The 22681-nt window shown below is 40.9% G+C and overlaps 1 protein-coding gene across 2 annotated transcripts in view; it reads right to left on the reverse strand.

Annotated features, from left to right (window-relative positions):
• Positions 1 to 1749: 1749 nt before the first annotated feature.
• NLGN3 (neuroligin 3) overlaps positions 1750 to 22681 on the reverse strand; it is a 42141-nt gene continuing 21209 nt past the window's right edge. The window contains exons 2-8 of one of the 2 annotated variants that reach the window (XM_053472790.1): positions 14330 to 14931; positions 10975 to 11034; positions 8741 to 8800; positions 7353 to 7502; positions 6482 to 6667; positions 4642 to 5431; positions 1750 to 4203 (exon numbers count right to left, since the gene is read on the reverse strand). In XM_053472790.1, the coding sequence (XP_053328765.1) occupies positions 3357 to 4203; positions 4642 to 5431; positions 6482 to 6667; positions 7353 to 7502; positions 8741 to 8800; positions 10975 to 11034; positions 14330 to 14768 (2532 nt within the window). In that variant the 5' untranslated portion in view covers positions 14769 to 14931 and the 3' untranslated portion in view covers positions 1750 to 3356. The remainder of the gene's footprint in view (positions 4204 to 4641; positions 5432 to 6481; positions 6668 to 7352; positions 7503 to 8740; positions 8801 to 10974; positions 11035 to 14329; positions 14932 to 22681) is intronic. The other variant, XM_053472789.1, reaches the window with a different exon arrangement.

A 22681-nucleotide genomic window follows, 5' to 3' on the forward strand; every position in this document is an offset into this window, starting at 1 on the left:
GTGTAAAACTACCCTGTTTCCAAAAGAAAAAGGCAGACAATCTACATTCTGGGCATGGAGAAAAAAAATCAATTTAGTAGATATATTCATTTCATTACATTAAATGAGAATCTTTAGGTTTGTGGTACCCTTTAGTGAGCTGAAAGTCTATTTGCATAGTTATCATAGTTTATAAACATTGTTTCATATCTATTGCATATTCCACTAATATAATTTTAAATATATTAATTTTATAATTAATAAAATAATAATATATAATAATAATATAATTAATATATAATATTCAACGCATTGACATGATTTTTTTTAAGCACCTCTAAAATAATTATCTTTAATCCCTATGAGATATATATATATATATATATATATATAAATAATATCTTAATATATTTTTTGGCACATTATATTCATTGCAACACTATACTTTTTAACAATTATTCATACATGTGGATGTCTCTTTCTGGTCTGTTTTTGCTGATGTGTGTGATGTGTAGTGTTACATGTGCAGCGGTTATTCTAATGGATACATAGTGAATTATAGACACAGGATGTCACCAGAAACGCACAATGTGTTCTTGCAATCATCATTTCTTGTAATAGTCTTTGCAATCTGCGATGGAAATTTGCATGTTTGTTAATTCATATCATGTACCTTGACAAGAATAATATCTATGCATACATACATCAATTATTAAAGGCAAGCCCTTCTTTCATCTACAAAACCAGCAACACACTTTCTCAAGTGTCAACTGCATGGTTATCGTGATATGGACAAGTCTTGAACTTTATAATAATAGTTCCTATCATTACCTATCATTTTGGGAATCTGAGACATTGTCAACCACATAAAAAAGTCATGTGTTAAATAGCTATACAATTTTGTCAATACATGAAATCTGATCCAGTGTATGCGGCACACACTTTAAACCCTACATCCAGAGATGGATTTACGTCCCAGGTGCTGGTAGGTGCGAATACACCATTTGGATAACAGTTACCGCTATATCGCTAGGGTTCAAATGAAAGATAGGATTATGGGATTAGGGTGGGGATAAAGGTTGGGATTATGTCATTAGCTTCAGGGAAGCAGAACAAGAGACATTTACTGAGCATTTGGGCATTAAGGAAAATGCATCAGGCTTAGCATTTGGCTAAGGGTATTAAGGTATTACGTCAAGAACAAAATAGCCAATCACAAAATAGGCTAACAAAAAAAAACTGGAAAGAAAAGGATGGCTTGAATTTACACACACATTGTGTAGTTTAACAGGGACTGAAGGCAAGATTTACATTGTAAATGGAACCTCCTATGTGTATTTTAAGGGGGCTTTTTGTGTAGTCACTACACGACCGTACAAAGTGTGTTTGTGCATTAAGTTATTCATGTTAACCCCTTAAGGACAATGGGCGGTCCCTAAACCCATTGAAAACAATGCATTTTGAGCCTGTACATGTACAGGCTTTGTCATTAAGGGGTTAATAAGCCTTGTGGCGAACTGAACACCTTGTTTTGTCATTTTACAAGACCTAGAGCTAAACATAATTCTGTATTGATTTAATACAATTTTGGCTTCTCCCTTAAAACAGGACAATACAATGAGATTTCGCTACTCAATCTACCACTTAAAATTAATGTTTCCTTCCAGATACCGGTTTGCCATGTCATCTCATCTCGTGTACCAGACACTGCTTCAACAAACGTGCAGCTCTTTCTCTCCTCTTGACAAATAACCAATGCAGGAACCAGCCTTTTAAAAATATGAGTTTTCTTTATTTGGAATACGTTGTCTACTCTCCTGTGATACAGTATAAATACATTCTATAAATACTGACCCCAGGTGTTCCTCTGTGTCACAAAACTGTCACTTGAACCCATGGCGTCCCTCTGTGTCACAAAACCCATGTCCAGAAAATCATGGCAAATGGTAGAAAAGCTGAAAAGGTGTTGAGGAGGGGGTCCCAAGTGGTGGGAGAGAGGGCAGCAAACATCTATGTGAGTATTCATATGTACAACATCTGTTTGTTAGTGTTCATGTGTGTGCATATATATATATGTATAAAGATCATATATATGGACACACATGCATATGCACACAGCACATACTTACAAATAAATTGTCCCAGACTCATGTTCAAACATATCCAGGGAGGCTGAGGGTGGAGCTTTGTGAATCTAACAATATTTGTAAATACAGAACACAGGGTCTCTGCTGTCATGGTAACCATTGTATATTAATACTATCCTAATAATCAAACACACATAAAAGAGAGCTGCAATAAGTCCCGATACAGGATATGCCAACCTGTCACTGTTTCTGTATGTTGTATGAGCTACATGAGAAACAAGTTTCATTCATGTGTCCACAGAAACAGTAAACATATTACCGATATTAACAATATTATTGATATTGACAATCAAATGTTACTCCTTCACTACTGTCTATGCTCATCCCTGAAGAAAGCACAGCCAACCCATCAAAAAAAACAACTTACCACTCTCCCCATTCCCATGACTTTCTATTAGCAATTAAATTTGGCACATCATTAACGTTTGGTGGCTGTTACTAACCTTTCCCTATGAATCTATGCAAATGTCCCTCTCCAAGGCCATCTTCTATGAGTTACCCTCCTTGTTAGCACTCCATGATGGCTGGTTTCAGGCATTTGGCACTGGAAATAACTTGTTGAGGGAGAGTAGCCGGTCTAACATGCCCCTTTTGGCTGGTGTGGTGATTTGGCACACATTAAAGATATTGGAAGGTGGTCTGGTTGTGTAGATTTATTGGCAAAGGAAGTACTTTCCAATCTGTAGCTCTCACTCTTTCCTTGTACTGCATGTGTAACTACACCCCAAAACATCTAGTAAACAAGGATCAACCATTTCTGCCATACCAAGAAATAAAGTACAGGTTTGAACTCCAGCTGTATCTCAGTTCCTTTTAGTTTAAAGATCCTGAGGTCATGGGGCTGTGTGAAAGGTAAAAGCATATTGAAGGAGGGTATGTTGGGTGCAGATAGTAGCAACACATGAGACTTCTCTCCCTCCTGTTAGTTGCTTTTTAGATCCTTAGTTGCAGACATATTCTCTTCAAAACTAAGCCTCCAATAAAAGCCAGACTTCTCTCACGCTCTGCTTGCCTCCACAAGGGTAAAAGCACTTTGAGAAACAAGCAAAGAACATATGTGTTCTCTGTGGAACATGACTAGCAGCCCCCTTCCCTCTGAAGAGAAGCCCCGCGCACCTGACCCCCTCTTCTTTGGGGGTATGGAATGTGTCATTTTCCTTCCCCCTTGTCTGTAGACATCTTGACATGACCCAATGTCAGGGCAAGGGAGAAGGGGAACAAGGTGGGGCGCTATACTCTAGTGGTGGAGTGTGAGTGGGGGAGGCCAGTGCTGTTGAAGCCTGAAGAAAAGGTGTTGTACGGGTGAAGGCTTTGCAGTCCCACCAGAGAGTTGGGGATCATTGTGATTGTGTTAGGTGTCATAAGTGGTATGTCATCAGGTGAGCGGCGTAAAGTAAGAGTGTAATCAGGAAGTGTGGCCATACGCAGGTTGTCATGGCTGGAAACACCCCCTCCCTCACACTCAGAGTGTCCTGCATTTATCTGCAGAGAGTTTAGCTCCTCAGGGGGTAGAGGGCTGTGGGCTGGGTCCCGTGTGGCTGTGGCCCGCTGAGGACTAGGTTGGCGCTGAGTGTCTTGACGCCGCTTGTCATTGCGGTAGTACAATGCAGCAAATGCCAGCACGTTGAGGAACAAAAGGGAGGCACCCACAGCAATTGTGACACTTAGCTCTGTGGAATAATCACGGGGGTCCTGGATAACTACAGGATCTACAGGATCCAGTGCAGGGTTCCATTTCGACACTGGACCATTGAAAGTGGGTGAGACAGCTGGACGCTTGGTGTCCCAGACTTTAGGCCGTCGCGTGATATGGGAATTTTGAGTGGTGTCAGATGGTGGCACCTTGGTTGTGGTGGAGGTATAATGGAACATATCATGAAGATTATAAAGATGTGGTACTAGATGTTTCCAGAATGCAACCTTGGTGGCTCTATAGTGATCACGGACCCGTGGTTTTAAGCCAATGTGCAAGTACAGCTGGTCCCGTGGGTTATATTTGGACCATGCGACCTCCTCAAAGCGATTTGCTTTAGTGTGGATGAACTTGGTGTCCTGTGGCACAGGCTTGTTGGGGTCGCTGCAAAAAAGAGATCAGGGGTAAGTGTTTAAAGCATATCAACCTATAAACATATTAGATATAAAAGTAATGCCCTGTAAATAACCTTTGTTTGTATCTTACTTTTACTTATATACTCCTTGTGCTCTATTTCCCACTTTTCTGTATTAACCTGTGCACTCTCAGGCAGTAAAACAATTAAATAACATCATAGTGAGTCATCTTCTGTCAGCCAGTAGGTCAACAGTTTTTCACAAATAAATTATATCCTGTGCCCGCCCTAGCAAAGACCTCTCCATTTCACCATATTCAACAGGATTCCCTTAATTTTAATCATTCTCTGCCTCTAAGAGATGTCTACTCAACCCAACTCCACTTTTCTCTCCTCACACACACCAACATATTCTGTATCTCCTGTATTCTACTGAAACACAGATTTACAGCTTTTGACTGGCTCACCCAGTTTTGGCAAAGTTGGTCCAGAAGGTCATGACTACGGCACTGAGCATCACATCATTCTTGGAAAAATTACAGGGGAAAAGGTCTGTTGGACCCACCATAGGAACACCAAAAACATAGGGCACCTCATCTCCATGAGCTGCATCAGACCATGCTGGTTTCATGAGGCTCTGGCAGTGATGGTAGAAGGCATAGAAATATGTGGGTGAGCCATAACGGGCATGTAAGTCAGCAGTCACCACAGATGGTTCCACCCATTGGTGGTCAGTGAAGAGAGCCACCAGTGTTTTGCGTCTCGTTTCTGGGTTGTCTCGGTCTGCCCAGTCCGTGTACATAAACTTGATGGTTTCACGAAGAGTGTCTTTACCTTCTGGATACCCATACAGATTATCCACAAAATTGGACACAGAGTAATCAAAGTCACTCCCAGAAACACCATCTTCTGCATCGACCACATTCTCCACAAACTTAAGCCCTTCACCCTGATTGACCCCCAGCATTATGTCATAGTTGAGAAACTCCCCTTGCTCCATCAGAATCTCTGGATCATCTGGAATTACATCTCCGTCGATCACTGGACCAAAGGCTACGTGATATCGTGCTGGTTGGATATCCTGCTCCACCAGCTCTTTGGCACTCTTCTGACGAAGACAGTCCACCATATCCACAGTGTCCAGCACATTGCAGCCCACTTTCTCTGCAAGCAGTCTTGTGTATTTTACTGGCTGGTAATTAACTGCCCAACTTGAAAGGGCTGAGCCACTCTGGATGATTGCTCTCTGGAACAAACCTGTCATGGATGTCCACATGTAAATTGTAAGTCAGATTTATTCAAAACAAGTGTAAACGAGAGTTTCAGGATTTTATTTGTTAAAGAGCAATAATGGTGCTAAATGCTAATTCTATGGCAATAACCATAGAAATGCAATGTTTCTATAGATTGGTCAACACTGAACGCTTTCTCCCAGAAATGCTCTTTAAAAATATGTCCCATGATCATATCTGCTAAATAAGCGTCACTTCTTTGCCAAAGAGCATAACACATCCCTACGGCGTGGAGCAGACGCAGTCGTTCTTACATACATGTAGACATACTAGTATAACATTAATATTCCCTTTCTTTGAAGTGGGAATTTTGGTTTAAATTCCAGCATCAGAAACAGTTAGATAGAAAGACAGACACAGATACAAAGAGATCAGCAGCATAACTTCCTGCCCAGCTGCTCTCTGTGTGTGCCAGGGAAGAAAACACAGCACAAGAGGATCTTTCTAAAGTAAGAGGACGGAGAAAAAGAAGGAGGGGGTAGAGAAAGAGGGGGTGAGATTAAAAAAGGATAAGAAAAAGAGGTGAAAGACAGATACATGGAGCAGTAGATAGTGAAGCCCAAGTCATTGATGGATAGGGAGGGAAAGTGAGTGAAGATGAAAATGTATGTGCAGGATAGGATCGTGTGAGAGGGAGATGGCAATAAGATTATAAAAGAAGGGACTAAGAATATTGAGGATTTTTAGTACCTTTAGAGTCGACCACAGACATCAGGTGATGGAGTCATGGAATAATGTCACGTAATCCATAAACCTTTAATGTGATGGGACAGACACACAAATATGGGGGTCACGGAATAGGGTCATGAAGATATGGTAACAATGTGATTAAGGTCACTGAATGATAAACAGAGATACAATTAACGGGAATGGTAGGTTTTGCCAGAGAGAGACAGTCACATAGTATAGGGTATGTTAAACAATTGCAGACACGTGAACAGATAATCGGATTGGATTCTTAGTATTACAAATTTAGGATATACTGTACAAAGTTGACATCAGGATGTCCATATACCTTCAGAATGATGAGATAGGGTAAGGAGGCTGACGCAGGATGCTCCAATGCCAGAACCAAACACAGTGATCCTGTGGGGGTCCCCACCAAAGAATGCCACATTCTCGCTCACCCAACGTAGTGCCTGGATTTGGTCCAGGAGTCCATAATTTCCCTTTGCTGCCTGATCTCCTGTACTCAAGAATCCTATAAAAATGGAAACTTCATAAGAGTAATATAGACAAGCATCTCGGTAAGACAGCCCGGTGAAAAGAAAATGTAGAGTCACACACACTTTGATGACCTCAGAGGTCACTTTTGAAGCAGGACCAATAAAATGTCTACCTACGACTAACTTTATTGATTCTTCATACAAAAAATGCTTTTTGTAAAAAAAAAATAGGGGCTTGTTTTAATTGTATATGTATAACTAAAAGTTTCAAGTACTGAGCATGACAAAATCTTTACAACTCAAAGCTTATAAATTAAAGAAAATAACCCTAGGGTGATTCTGAAGGACATGTGTTCATCTTTCTATCATAAACATATAACATATGTCTAATATACAAGGGACAAAAATACAATATAGCTATTTCATATACTAAAGAGAAAACAGAGGTACTTGCTCTCTACTTACACAGTCCCAATATTACAACATTCTGGGACTCATTAACTCCGATGACTCTACAGGGACGCCTCATAACTATCTTTCTGATTTATTTATAAGCAGGTCAATAATTATGAAAAAGTAGAGTCCACTGAGTTGACAGCAGGGGGTGGAGCAGCAGGGAGCAAACAGGATAAAGAAATAAAGGGCACACAGAAAATAATAAACAGTATGGGAGGTGAATGAAGCAAATAAATATTTCATGGAATGTGGCAAGTCACTAACCCAAAACTCCCACGCGATAGTTTAGGGTGATGACAATGACATTCCCATAGCTGGCCAGTACACTGCCATCGATCATATTTCCGCTGCCCTCCATGTAGGAGCCTCCGTGTATATAAACCATAACTGGTTTAGCTCCTGTGTCCCGGATATCTGTGAAGGGAAAGAGGACTGTAACGGGTCTAGAACAAGCCAGGGTAAACCAGATACACTCACAACATCCACGCGTGAAAATCCACTGGGTAAACGACATAAGAACTCACACCAAAAAAATTGCAAGCTAATAAAACAGTGCACCACTTATCACAGAACCTCCCAGCTTAGGTCAAGAGATCCCCTCCCACCGCAAAAGACTGCAAAAGCTAGCCATGCGTGCAAGTCATGCCACAAACCAGAACAGCACGTTCCCAGGACCGTGGGCTCCACGCTAGAACCATCCATTCAACTGGGCCCAAAGGGATCAATTAGGACAGCGCCTAGTGGGGACTGGCACGGTCCTGTGAAAGGGCATTGTAGACGGTAAGGTTATGAGATGAAACCCCCATTAATAAACACACACTGCAATCGTACAGGGGTACATGGATACAAAGGGATATAATGTGGGCATTTCTGGGGTGTTTAGGTGCAGAGGCCATGTAGGAATTTATAGCTGCGACTAATTGGTGGATTTGGCAAAATTTCTTAAAATAATGCAGTAGATAAAGAAGAAATGGGAGTTTGATTGAAACTAGTGGAATGGAGTGATGTTCTTACCACCAAAAATAGAAGGTCTCAGTTCTATTATAACTACCCCTCTTCCCCTACCAAGGACCCTAAAAATTCTGAATGAAGGCAAAAATAAAAAAAATTAAAATAAAGGGAGGAAACAGAGTAAATGTTGATGGGCGGGCATCATACCAATTCCTGGACAGCTCCTCGATCACAGGTGAACTGTGGCCAGCACCACACATTGATACCAGATGAGGTGTGACTCTGAACCAACCATATAGGTGACCTAGGCTGTGAAGCTAGTAAGTGCACCACTGATAAGTGCTCTTCTATGTCAGCAAGCAAATGCATGCAGAAACAGTGAACTGAAACCTTTGGGTCCACCTTGTTCCCTTTACATCACACAGTTGCCCAACTGCCCAGACTTGTTTCTTTATAGTGTTGTGTGTACCAGTAATTTTCCATATACTGAAATCAAATTTACAACATCTCCCAAACTTTTATGTCTTTGTCAGCTAGTTTTCTAATGGCAGGGTGGATGGTTGGTAGGAAAGGAGTGTGTTAAAACACACACTAAAGGTAGAGCAATAATGGAGAGGAGATGGTGACAGGAAGATAAGAGTGTAGTAGGATAGTGTGTGATGGTTAACAGTTTCCATGCATCAGCCTCAGCCAGCAAATACCTCCTTCCTCGTCTTCGTCATTATCCGATAACTCTTCCCCCTGTTTCTTAGCGCTGGGTCCTGAGCAGAGCAGGAGACAGAGCCGAGCAAACAGAAACAGACAAGAGAATTCAAGAGATAACAGGACCGGAAAGTGCAGAGAATGGGCTCTATTTTCAGGGTGGGAAGAGAAACCGAGGGAATAACTTACAAAGGTATGTCAGATCTGCACAGCGCAAAGTCCAGTGGGAAGGAAAGACGACTTCTTTGGGAACCCAAAGCCAAACTGAATGGAAAGGTCAGCAAATTGACATCTCCATAGGGAACACACTGTATGTGGGAAGCCATGTGTCAGAGGCATGGTGCCTGGGTACACAACACAGAGACTGCATAGGATATGCAGTTTCTATCATTATGGTGTCGACGAGGGACATTGATACATTAAGGGTTAGATGTCGGTTTAATACATTATAATTAATGCTATATTATTTTAATACACTATAATTTACACTATATTATTATAAAGGCACATCAATATTGGTAAAAAGTGACTATGTACAAGAAGATGGTGTACACTGTAAGAATATTTTGGTAATTATTGTAAGTGTAACAAGTGATGGGAAACATCATATTAAACATTTGTTGTGAGCGCTATGATGCTGGCCACAAATACTAGAATAACAGAAGATTGGAGAGTTTTGTTTCAGGGATATTAGATGCTTGGAGAAGAACATTGCCATGTAACATTATAAGCATTAAAATAAACACTGTTTATATTTCAAAGTATAATATAATGGTTGATAGGACCCTACTATGACAATCATGGACTCCTAAAGGCATGTATGTACGATGGAGCCATAAAAAGACCAGAAAACCACCCATCATTATCTAAACCCAAAGTATGTTGCTAGAGATACTTAAAATCTAATAACGAAAGTAGAACTGACTAAATAAAAGGCATATTGTAGTAAGAGTTTATCATAAGGAGCTCTTTATAAAATATGTAAATGTAATCATGACAGATTTCATAACAGAGATAGGAAGAGGGTTAGACACACAAGTACATTCAGACTGAGATAGACACATTTGTTATGTGCAATCTATAGATACTAAGGGGCAAATAATTTGTCACACCAGACCCTTGATACCTTGGTTTAACTTCAGTGGGGCTTTGTAAAGAAACAAACAGGCACATACAAATAATGTCCACCCTCCCCAAAAGGAAGGGGCATACTCAGGTCTACATTAGGTTAGACTCATCTTTTATCTGTTGGCTTTGTGATTGTGCAAGTAAAGCTAATATTTTTATTTCCCAAGTTTCACTTCGAATGACACACAAACACTCATGAAAAAAGCATACACACAGGGCCACAGGGAAATTGACTCTTATGGGAAAAAAGACAAAGTACAGTTTCCAAAAATTGACTCAACAACAAGTATAAAAAACTACCTAAGACAAAAAATGTAATAACCCATACATTCTATAATGGTTAAGACAAAGAACTGATTTAATTCATCGTTGCATAACAACACTAAAAATGATGAGCATGGCCTCACAACTTAAGGTCCTAACATTACAAAACTTGCCAGCTCAAACTTTCTTGGATAAGAAGCAGATCCAGGGCCAGTAGGATGGTAGATACCTGGATACTGTAGAATAAAAAGAGGTAATTTTGCCTTCTGTAGACCTGGTTTTATACCCGTGTTATCTTAGAATATTGGATAAGCACACAAGGAGAACGGAGGGTTACGTTCACTATACATAGAAAGTCACTTGCACAAGTTAGAGTACAACTTCTGATGACCTAATGTAAATGTAAGTGAAAGAGATAGACCTTTCTAATGTTCTCACTTTAAACACCTTATCTATGTGGCAAGAAGGTGCTGGTGTTGGTCTTCACATGAATCCCATCGTAGATGGTGAACAGAACTTAAAAGCTGTATGATGTGCACTTAAAAATATTTCCCTCCACCATTTTCTCTGGTGGAGTATTAATACAAACTCTCTCTTTGGTGACATTATGGAGGTGGGGGCACATTTCTGTGTTTGGTTAGAGGGGTGTACCCTTCTTATTCCACCTATTTATGAGTGGTTTTCTGCCCCTTCCATATCCGCTGAGGAGGGCAACTCTATCTCGGTTTTTCAGACAGAGAGTTGTTTCTGCTCCCTTATTTCATGAATGGAGGTTCGCTCCTGTCCCCATTGTCTTTTTGGTGGGTAATTGGTCCTGCCACCACAACTTTGTATTACATACCTCCTTTCCTACATATTTTCTTGTTGGGTTTTCGGACACACTCCTTGGAAATCCGCTTTACTGTAAAATGAATAAAAGACTCCAAAATAACAGGAGGTTCTATCCTTGGGGGAGAGCCCATGCAAGCCTGATGTGGCTGTGCTCCCCCTCACATCTATGAAAGAGGGGGATGTAAAGTATTTTATGTTTTTAGTGACCTTAAGAGGTCCTTGCCCCATGCAGCCCCTCCAATAACCTTCAAGGGCATTTACAGCATGGAATTGGGCTACCAGAGTGTTGATTTATCACTAAGCAGCTCCCTGGTCCAAAGTTACACGTGAGAGATGCAAAGTGGTAATCAAAATGAGATTAAACACTATGAAATAACCCTTCTATCACATTCCCCTACAAGCAAACGTTGGAGGATAGAAATATCTGTGATCTAGAACCGCCACAAAAGCAATAACTTTTACCCCACATTCTTCAGAATCAATCTATGACATCTTAGTATGAAGGGAGGTTACAACTGAAGACAGAACCTTTGGAGGACTAATTACAGGGTAAAATATAGGTGGGAAATGGTGGGGAAAGAATTAGGGCAGTGGGATGGAGGGTGCTGCTCTAAAAACTGAATGGAAAGTACAGATAGAGTGAGAATAAGTAGATAAGACCGAGGCCAAGACATTGGGAAAGAAAGGAGTGGGAGACCATAAGAGGGAAAGCAGGACTAGATGGTAGAGAGGAGGGAATTTTCGCTAGAGAGATACAAATCTAGAGAGGAGGAAGGTATTTTGACCAAGACACAGGGCAATCAAGAAAAAAGGTATGACAATAAAGATTAGGTGGGGGAGCACAGCCCAACCGTACATGAGAGTGACAAACTGAGGTGGAGGTGAGTATAGTCCAAGCTGAGGGAAGCTGAATGTTTATACTATGCGAAAGCAATAGATCAAGAAAATACAGTTTAAAGCAGCCAACATGAAACTGGGAAGAGCCAAGACAGATGAAAACTGAAGGCGACTGAATGTGGAAGTGGGTGGTGAGAATTCAAATCAGAGGAAATAAAACAAGGGATCGCAACAGAAGGAGTGGAGGCAAACTGATTAAAACAGTGTACATAGGGAGAAGGTAGTGCATGTAACAGCAACATAAATAAGTGGTGGGAACAACCAAGATTATGGTGAAAGGGGAGTAAAGGCAAAACAAAGCCTGGGGGAAGAGAGGAAGAAAGGAAACCTTAGTTCTAGAGCATATGGAGGTCATCAGCAGCAAGTAAGGGGAGGGAGGTTGGAAAAAAGGGTCAATACAGGGATGACAACAGATAAAGTTGAAGCAGACATAATATACGTAAAGGGACAGAACAGAAAGAATAATGATTAAATTACCAAAGCAGGATAAACACTGCTTAACAAGTAAGCAAATGAAGCAGGTAACTATGGAGTTAATTGACAGTAGCAGGAGGGGGTAGAGGCCAATCAAAGCAGGTGCAGAGGAGGGATGTACATTACACCAATAAGAATAGCTAAAATAAAGTAGGATGAAAAATGAAGGCCATGTAAAAGTAATGGTACTTAAAAAGGAAAAGGAGGGACTCTTGACTAGAGCAGACGGAATTAAGTGGACATCATTAAAGCCTAAGGGAGCACCAAAAGGAGAACATCTGAAAAGGCAATTCATGGTGAAGAGTGCAAATATATGAGAATAGGTGATTAGAATAAACAAAACAAAGTGAGACTGGCTAATGAATATGATGCAAGTGAACATGGGTCAAACAAAACATGAGAAAGTGTTGAGATAGGGACAGACTCAATGGAAACAGAGGACAACTTATGCAACGTGGATTATGACTTCCAAATCAAACATGGAGTAGAAAGGCTGAACAACAGGCAGAGTGAAGAGAAATGCAACAGTTGGATAGTAGAACAATTCATAAAATTTATATAGGAAGCATATTATGGAAAAGAAGAGGTAGAATGCGGGCAAAGGAGTCACTAAATAAGAGAGAGGAGTCTTCACAAAGGTATGGTTTTTGTCAAGGATAGCCCAGAGATAATTTTTTAACACAATTTTCATCTCTGGGTAGTCTATATTCCTTTATATGGCCAGCTTGGTCTATCTAAAGTTCTGAGGTTCCAAAGGACTCTGACAGGACTAATTCAATCTTCGCTGTTAGTTTCCCAGAAGCTCTGTGAATACCATGGATATTTGCTCATGACATTGGTGCCTATGGGGGAATTAAATGAAATGTCCACCACAAAGCCTCCCCCTGGAGAATACTGGTTTTACTAGGCACTCAAATTGATTGTGAAATTGCCCAATAGCTGTTGCTTTGCTAAACTTTGCAGTTCAAAGACAAAATCTAACATTGGGAGTGAGACAGAAACACAAGGAGATAAAGTAATGGGAAGCCAAAACTGAAAAGGATTAGCAAGGGAAAAAATGGCATGGATGTAATCTAAAAATGAGGTGGAGGGCAAATGAAGCAAAGTATGAGATCACTACTGAGTCCAGGGCGTATAAGGGATTCAAAGAAAAGTAATCCAAATCATTTGCAAATATAGTAGTGTAGGGATGGAGACAGTTGGGATGGACCACTAGCAAAAAACGAACAATTAAAAAGGGTTGGTTTGTGAAATGTAAAATGATGACACAACGAAGAGTCAAGGCTGCCAAGGCAATGCATCAGAGAGAGTAGGAATAAAAGTGCACAAAAAAACAATGCCCTGATAAAAATGAGAAAATAAAGTAAATGATATGTGGGGGGCTCAGAAGGAATGGGTGGAAAATATCTCAATCAGATTGGCTGTTTGTGTCAATTTAGAATAAAAAATGACATCAATCATCTAATGATGGTAAAGTATTAAATCATCAGGAGAAGACCAATATTAAGAACGGTAAAAAAAAAAAATCAACTAGAACACCTGGCAGTATGACTCATGGGGCAACTAGAACCAAAAGACATAAGGAGAAGAGTCATGGGAGTCATGGGGGTATAGGCTAACACCTGTGATTACTACATGGGCAATCAATACCAATTCCGGGGAACATACTACTGAGCTCAACATCGCGAGTGGTTTCTGAAAATGGGAGTGGGAGGTAGAATAGGAGACAGACAGGAACGGAGGCCACATGGCTGAGGAGATAGAAAGACAGATTTGGTTCGAGAAAGAAGATTCACAAACTAAGGGAGGGTTGGAGAAAGACAGTGCTGAAGACTTGGTTTGCATATAGCATCCCTTGTTGCTGACACACAACATGCAGCAGGCACATACCCTCCCTCCATGCTGCGGACATCATAATACAGGAGAGACAACACACAGCCCAAGTACAAGCCCAGGATTTGTGAGAGGTTCTTACCGTACCCCTCTTTACTCACCATCTTCAGTAGGTACATAGATGTTGAGGTACAGACAGTCCTCACTCTGCTCTTGGAGGTAGCCTGTTACAGTGTCCAGGTTTGATGTGAACCAGACCGGCATCATTATATCTGGTACTGCATTCTGTATGTTCTGTGGGCACACGGGTGAAAAGTGGGTAGCGTTTCTTATGCCGGACCATGAGGGGGGAGGCTCTGGAGGAAGGAAACGTTTTTCCCCAACAGGGGGTGCAGCATAAGGCACCCCGAGATATTGATCTACAGGGCCCAGGATTTCGTTGGGCAAAGGCACACGTGTGCCACGCAGCTTGCCGAAGTGTGTGTTCACAGTCTGAGAATACACCTGTGCATGAGAGGAGAGTACACGGGAAGCGATGCTCAGAAGCCACAGGGCCAGACTCAGCTTCCCGGGGGCCACACTGAGCCCCGCCACATGCATGGTACGAACAGTACAGCTCTAGCATTCAGGACACAATCACCACTAGAGTCAGCAGAAATGCAGAATCCCCTACTTCAGGACACGCTGGTCACATTCTGTTCATCAAACAACAGAGGCCAAGGCAGACAGGCAAGACAGAGAGCCCAGCCAAGGCTAACAGGACCTGCAGAGAGAGAGAAGGGATAGAGAGATGGTCATAATCACATCCTAATCAGATTCAAGTAATATGTCTTTAGTTTTTGTCCATCTTGGTAGCTGTAGGATATGGGTTATTTTTAATAAGATCACGGCCCTTGTCCTTAGCCCCCAGTTTCCTGGTTCAGCCGCCTTAACATAAGTTTTGTCTACGTATTTATCTCTCGTTTGTGCTGTGGCAAATTGTGCTACGATAAAATTGATGAAAGTGAAAAAAATCTCGTCTGTGGTACATTCATGTTTGTTTTTTTTCCTGTCTATCAATCAACAAAAAAAATCACTACTGAGCAGCTATTTTGGCTGTTGTTGTCTTGCCCACCAAGCCTAATGAATTGCTCATTTAAGTTAGGAAGTGGAGTGGGATAGCTCTTTGCCCAATGTTATTTTTAATCTATATCATTATTTTTTGTCTTTTCTGTAACCTTAGCTTCCTGGTGATAGCACCAGGTAGTGAGTTAATGTCGATCTAATCAGCTCCCTGCTGATGACCATAACACAGAGCAGATTAATGTTCATACAGACCTCTGGAGCTTACATATATTAGCATTTTTTAGATGAAGCAGTACTTTTATTGGGGTAGAGAGTTGGTACAACATCCAAGAAAGTATTATTTGAGTTTCTGATAAATCCCAGAAATAAACAGTCCTTACATACTATGTACTAACAAAACTGATGTACACTTAGCAATAACTATAGGAGGTAAATCAATGATAATCAGAAAGGTCATTTACACTCAAATCCACTGGATACTTATTTGTACCCTGGATATGGATGATATCCTTTATAACATACTTCTGTCTCAAAGTAACTTTAGGGTCACCTGCCAAGCTCAATCCTGTGCAATTTATTTTCATAAACTGAATACGCACTTATTTAAGTAACCTAGTTAAACCCTAAACTGTCTCTTTCTCTGCCTGCAGTAAAATTATAAGATTAGAATTTTAAGACATCTGAGTACTTAGACAATGCCCATAGACAGTTTATGAGACGGTTATTTTCTTGGAATTTTGTTTCCCTGCTTATTTTCACGTGTGATATCGGTGTTTTTCGTACAAACTTTTGTAAATTGCATGAAAAAATGCTTCGCATTTCAGAACAAGAGCTCACCGGATCAGCTGTGACATGACAGTAATAGTCTACTGCTGAACCGCACTGCTTCCTTTTCATTAACCGCCGGCCCCCTCTTTCTTTTCTATATAAATTCAGAAAGAATTCCCCTTTTGTGAAAGTCTTCCTCTTCTTGCTGTGAATTCACCTCTATAAACACAAAGTCCTACATGCCTACCACGTGACAGACTACATCCCGGGCTGCACATGGCCTAATCCCCAGCATCCCGCATTCAGTCTGGCACTCACTATGGGGGGAGCTAGTGAAACGCAAAGGACTATTTTTCACTCCTCCACACCTCCGCTTTTTTCCCCAACAGGTAACACATAATTGCCCTGTTTCCCTCTCTAATATTTTGTAAACAGCTTCATGGGGTTGCAATTCATTCCAAGTTTTACATTCATTTATGTCTCTATTCTCCATGCCAATTTTTTTCCTGAATACCAATCCTCCTCTATGATCACGATGAAAGGGTTAACCGATCCATGCTGACTTTAACACATGTTCTGAAGTATTTTTTTAATCTAGCTGTAATACGTGGATTTTTTTTATTTCTACACCACTTGTCTCTGAACACATTAATATATGCAGGCAACAGACACACACCCCTCCCCCAGGGCTGGAAGCTCTGTCACTTTAAGATGGTGACAGAGGAGACACAACAGCAGAATGTAAATGGATGTTGAGCTAGACACGGAGAGGGAAGGAGAGGGAAAATGGGCAGCACGGCACGGCAAGAGGAGTGGAAAACAAGGCAGTAAGGTACAGGGACCATGAGGGAAACGAAGGTAGACAGGGTGCTGGAATGAAGCGAAAAGGAATGAAAATTAAGAGAAATGCATAAAGAATGACAGGTAAAAGGCGAATAAAGATACAAGTGGGATCAGCAGGGTGCAAGATAGAGGAATGAAGTATGCGAGGAAAGAAAGGAGGAGCAAAGAAAAGGAAGGATGTGAGGCAAGGAAAACAGGAGTGTTAAAGCAAGGATGAATGTGTAGGAGGTGGGGGTGATGAGAAATGAGAAGGAACGATCAAAGCAAAGTAGAGAAGGCAGATTGTGAAATAGGGAGCACAGCAGAAAATGGAAGAATAGAAAACATAGAAACAGAAATAAGAAGGGAAAGAGTATGGCCGGAAAATGCGTGGATTAAGTGATATGAAAAGAAAAGAATGGCAGAAAGTAAGTGAGATAGTGAAGTAAGATGAGGAGAAGAAAAGGCAAAATGACTAGGGAATGAGTAGGGATGGTAGAAAAGCACAGCAAGGTCATGTGTAGAAGGTATGGAAGCAAAAGGTATAGAAGTATAAACTGCCTAAACTAGGCAACACTGAATTCACACAGGGCACCAATACATGTCCACAGTCAGTAGCTATCACACAGAGGTTGTGGCTGGAGCATTTGAGTTAGAATGAGACAGGTGGTTATAGAATGACACAAACAAAAAAATGAATGACAGAGAACAGAATGGGAGATCAGGGACTTGTCAAAGTATAAGACAAAGGTCAGGAATTCAAAGCAGGGAAAACATAAGAGGTGAAGCAAGGAAACACAGAGTGTTGGAATGCTAAAGACAGAGGAGATGGGGTTAGTTCCAGGAAAGAGAGACATAAATCCAGAGATGGAAGCACTAGACACCAAATTCCAGACAGAAAGGAAAACAGCGCCAGACACAAATGGAGCTGCTAGACACAAAAGGTTAGGAGTGAAGAGAGAAACAGGTGAGAGGAGAAAAATTTCAAAGGGTTAAAACGGAGAAAAGTGTTTGGTAAAGAAAAAAAGGCAAGTAAAGCAGAAGTGGGAGGAGTAAGAAGAGAAAACGAGGCAGAGACGACCAAACGGAAAGAGAAGCCCAGGGCAGTGAATTTGGGACTTGGTGACAGAGAAGTATAGATGAGAAGACAGTTTGGAAGTATAAACATTGATCAGGAAAGCTATGGACAGGGAACCGGGAACAGTAGATACTTTATAGTACCGGACTACAGGAGAGCATGAGTTAAAGACAAATACAGAATCTGAGGTTAGAAACTTTTAGCCCATGTAGGCTGACTATATACGGACCTCCCTAAAAACATCAAACCTTTTTCAGGTCCCTGTACTTAGATTATTGATCACCAATCCTGTACAAATCTAAATCATCTCACTGCATTTAAGAAGAACAGAAAAAACTTAGTAGAACGGCTACAGAAAGAAGCAAAAGAAAATGAGGAGAGCAGCAAGAAGTGTGGATGGGAATGTAAGAACCAAAATGGTGAAGAATGTCATTAAATAGTGGAAGCAAATAACCTAGAAAATGGTTAGCAGTAAAGGATAAGGGTACACGTCAGAAGGATGATAAAGACAGATATGGAAAACCAGAGACTGCAGACGCAGCAAGGAAGGACGAAGGCACTGTCAGGGAAAGGGGGAAAAGCTACATAGACTAATATTCAAAGTGATGCAGGATACGAAGGGAGATGGAGAAAACAAGCCCTCCATCCTTCCCCTCTCTTCTTCACACCGAAGCCCCTTTTATACCATTCCCCACCCCCTCCCAACACAGGAGCACCCTTCTTTCCACCTCCCCCTCTCCTGCAGCGAAGGTCTGCGGCTGATTTTCATGTTCACTCATTCACGCCATTACCATGGAAACTGCAGCCTGTCGCGCGCTTCTATTCAGCTCCGCCGCCCTCCCCCATCTGCACAGTAACGCTTTCCTAACCGAAACAATCTGCAGCAACAGGCATAAAAGCACCTACTGCATGAAGAGGCAGATTATGTGAATGCAGGGAGCTCGATACGGCACAGCTTCCACAAGAGAGCATGACCACGCTGAGCAGATGAATGCAGGGGACACATCACAGATATATATAGAGGGCCATGGTCTGGAATCAGAGATGGCTGCATTATGCAGTGAAAGGCAGCAGTCTTAAAGAATACCCGACACACACACACACACACACACACACACACACACACACACACACACACACACACACACACACACACACTGCTACACTGGTACACTGGTACTAATGGAGCGGATGTCCAAAACCACTGCAAGCATCAAACAGTACTTAAGTGTATGGATTGGAAATGAATGAACCAACATACATGACATATGATGCTGTATTGAGCTGACACTCCAAATCCATCAGTAAATATACATAGCTGAGAAGGTTTGTGTGCTTTGACTGACATATTCAACGATAAATTTACAGGTGCATAATTCCATGCTAACCTTTAATTCTGTTTCATAGATAAATAGCAGGCATATGCTGCAGGTACTGCAAAAGGAGTATGGGTTCAGTCTAGCCACTTAGACTTTTAAAAGTCTAAGTGGAACGCTGATTTAATAAACAGAACTGATATCTATTTACCTTTGAAACAATTATATATATATATATATATATATATATATATATATATAGGCATGCACACAACCTGGTGCTTCTACTTTGGTTGGATTCATCCTTTCAACCATTGGCATCAGGATCCAACCATTGGCTAAGTTCCACAGCACCATTTCTCAGTGAAACCCATGAGAAATAAAACTGGTGCCTGAGTGTACGTTTAATATTTTTTAATAGGGGAATTAATTGAAGAAACAACACATCAATAAAAAATGTCAATTAAACACATAAGGGATAGTTAACCTACCAGTCACAGGGGAACACAAATAAGAGAAAGAAAGGAAAGTAAGAGATAAAAATGTTTCCTGGATGAAGCTGCCAGCTATTTAGAATAAACCAGGGATGGACGGATGAAATAAAATGATGTTATTAGCCATTTAGAATAAACCAGGGATGGACAAATCCCAAGAGCCATTATTTTTATGGATCTTAATGGATGCATTCTTTCCTGGATCATAAAAAGGTAATGTTGGCGCCTAAACTCATAAGCTATAGGAAGGCTTGTGTTAAAATCTGCTATCTTGCATTGTAGATGTAGCTGTATTACTGTGTTAGATTTGTTATATATGGTGTATATATTCCAAATGTTGACCCAAACCCCCCTGCTCCTTTTTTTTCTACCACATCCATGGCTCTGCTAGGAGAAATAAACATAAAACTAATAATAATAGTAATAATGTCACTTTCTGCAGTCTGTACCGAGTTATATATAGATGTCAAGACGTCACCTTATTGGACTAAATCAAAGTTTCACGTTCTCCACGTCATTTGCGTAACCTGTGGCTTATTATCTAGGTTTTTCCAAATTTAGAGTAAACAGCATTTTTATCTCCTAATAAATCCTGACTAAAAGAGGGTGCGTTGTACAATGTCAAGTTTCCTTGCTTTTCAAACCAAAACTGTGTCTTCTTTGGTCATTACATATGTTGCGAGTTTAAGCACTCAGCTCCTTCTCCACGTACCACCATCTGCAAATTGCGGTCTTCTTTATGGGCTCATTTAACAGCTTGTTTATTTTAGTTTCATTACGATAACCTGTTCTGCAGAATGATATATTCTGTCATTATAGCCGCTCTGTCTGCGTGGCACACTAACCTGCCTGAGACCTATCTCTCCCATGCGCCAGGGCTGGTTAACGCAAGCCGGATGGCATCATAAGGTATTAGGCTTTTCCCGATCACGGGGCAGTGCCAGAGACAAATTAACATGTACCAGGGGAGCCACACAACAGTGGTGGTGGACGGCGCTACATACATACTACTTAATGAAGTACAAAGGAATTTAACATATTTTCTGAAAGAAAAGGGTTGGTTGTTTTTTCTCCTGCATCATCGAGTAAGGGTATTACGGAAAGGGTGAGCTATATGGATTTGTGCCTCATTGTGAGTCATTGTGTGTGTTAGTATATATATATACAATTATAATGTTATACAGTGTATACACACAATGCTGTTACCTAATATATGTAAAATATTCATTACCCCACTGAAGGAGAAAAAAACGTTGTTGCATCAACCATAACATGGCTTTATAGAACACGCGAACATCTGTACCTCTCTACTATAACTTGATTATTATATGATTAAAATCAGGATTTCATGACCCTTCTATGCCAACCAAGCTGTCATTGAAATCAGATACTAAGTAACATGTCTCATGTATGTTGAGTCTCACTGTAACGGCAGGAGAGACATCTCAGCAACGTCTTTCAGTTTTGGAAACCCAATTTCTGTATTTAACGTATATAACGTAGCCTACAGTCTTTTTGAAAGAAAACACTATTTTAAAGGACCGAAAAGAGAGCAGCTGTCTTCTTAATATAGTTTTTTAAAGTAAAGGACAATGGAGAGCGCAGTAAGAGAGGGTCACAGACAAATTAAATGAGGGATTTGCTTTAAAGGGAAAAGTGCAAAGAGCAATGATTAGGGTCACAGTAATAGAGAAAAACGGGGCAGCGAGATCAGGCAGAAGAGACGCTTTGCAGAGAAGCAGCGCGGAGGGAGGAGGGAGTTATGTAGATATAATTAATATGCTGCTGCTTCAGCTGCCTATGATCTATTTGTCTACAAGGTAAAAATCTAATAAGTGACTTATTTCAAGCGAGAACAAGAAAGGATAAGTCACACGAAAAAAAGTTAAACTAGGAGAGAGGGAATAAAGAGAATATGGGGGCAACTCTCCTGAAGTACACTGACAAGAGATAGAGCGACCGCACATCCCAGGTTTGGCCAGAGTGTTGGGAAATGCCCCATATCTGCCCCCACCTCATTCCAGAACCATAAAGATGCACAAGATTTGTGAAGACATCCAAATGATCTGCTATTTGTTATTAAAGATGGTATGATGTCATAGTATCAGTGAGGTAAGGAAACTGATAATCTGGGCTGCTAGGCTTACCCTTACTCATACTCTGAGTATGACCTGTAGATACTTCCACCTCTGATTTGCTAATTGAGGGAGCCAAAACAGTACTACTATTAGAATTTGTTACTACATATATGTACAATGAAAATAGAAGCCTGATGCATTAAGTTATTTCATCCAAGTCAATTCACTAGAAATTTAAGTTAATATTTAACCCTCCATAAAGGAAAGGTTTTTTAATATAAACAGGAAGCCACAATGTGACAACTGTCATCTACCACTATATGACCAAAAATGTCCCCCCTAATTATTGAGGTTAGGTGTTTCAGCCACATCCATTTCTAACAGGTGTATAAAATCAAGCACATAGACAGCCATCTCCATAGACAAACATTGGCAGTAGAATGGGTCAAAATGAAAAACCACAAATCCGTTTGTGAAATGTCTGCCCGTGCTAGATCTGCCACAGTCCACTGTAAGTGCTATTATTGTGAGGTGGACACATCTAGGAGTAACAACAGCTTCCTGGCTGACGCATGTAGCTCATAAAAATGGCCTCTCCTCTGTAGCATCACTCACTACAGAGTTCCTAACTGCCTCTAGAAGCAACATCAGCACAAGCACTGTGTGCCAGGAGCTTCACAAAATGAATCTCCATGACTGAGCCGCTGCACACAAGCCAAAGATGAGCAATGCCAAGCATCGGCTGGAGTGGTGTAAAGCACATCACCTCTGGATAATGCATGGTCCATAAAGACATGGTTTGATGGGTGTGGAAGAATTCCAGCGGCCTGCAAAGAGGTCTGACCACAACCTCATTAAACACCTTTGGGATTAACTAGAACGCGGACTAAGA

The sequence above is a fragment of the Spea bombifrons genome, chromosome 8 (genome assembly GCF_027358695.1).
Source record: "Spea bombifrons isolate aSpeBom1 chromosome 8, aSpeBom1.2.pri, whole genome shotgun sequence".
Lineage (NCBI taxonomy): Eukaryota > Metazoa > Chordata > Amphibia > Anura > Pelobatidae > Spea > Spea bombifrons.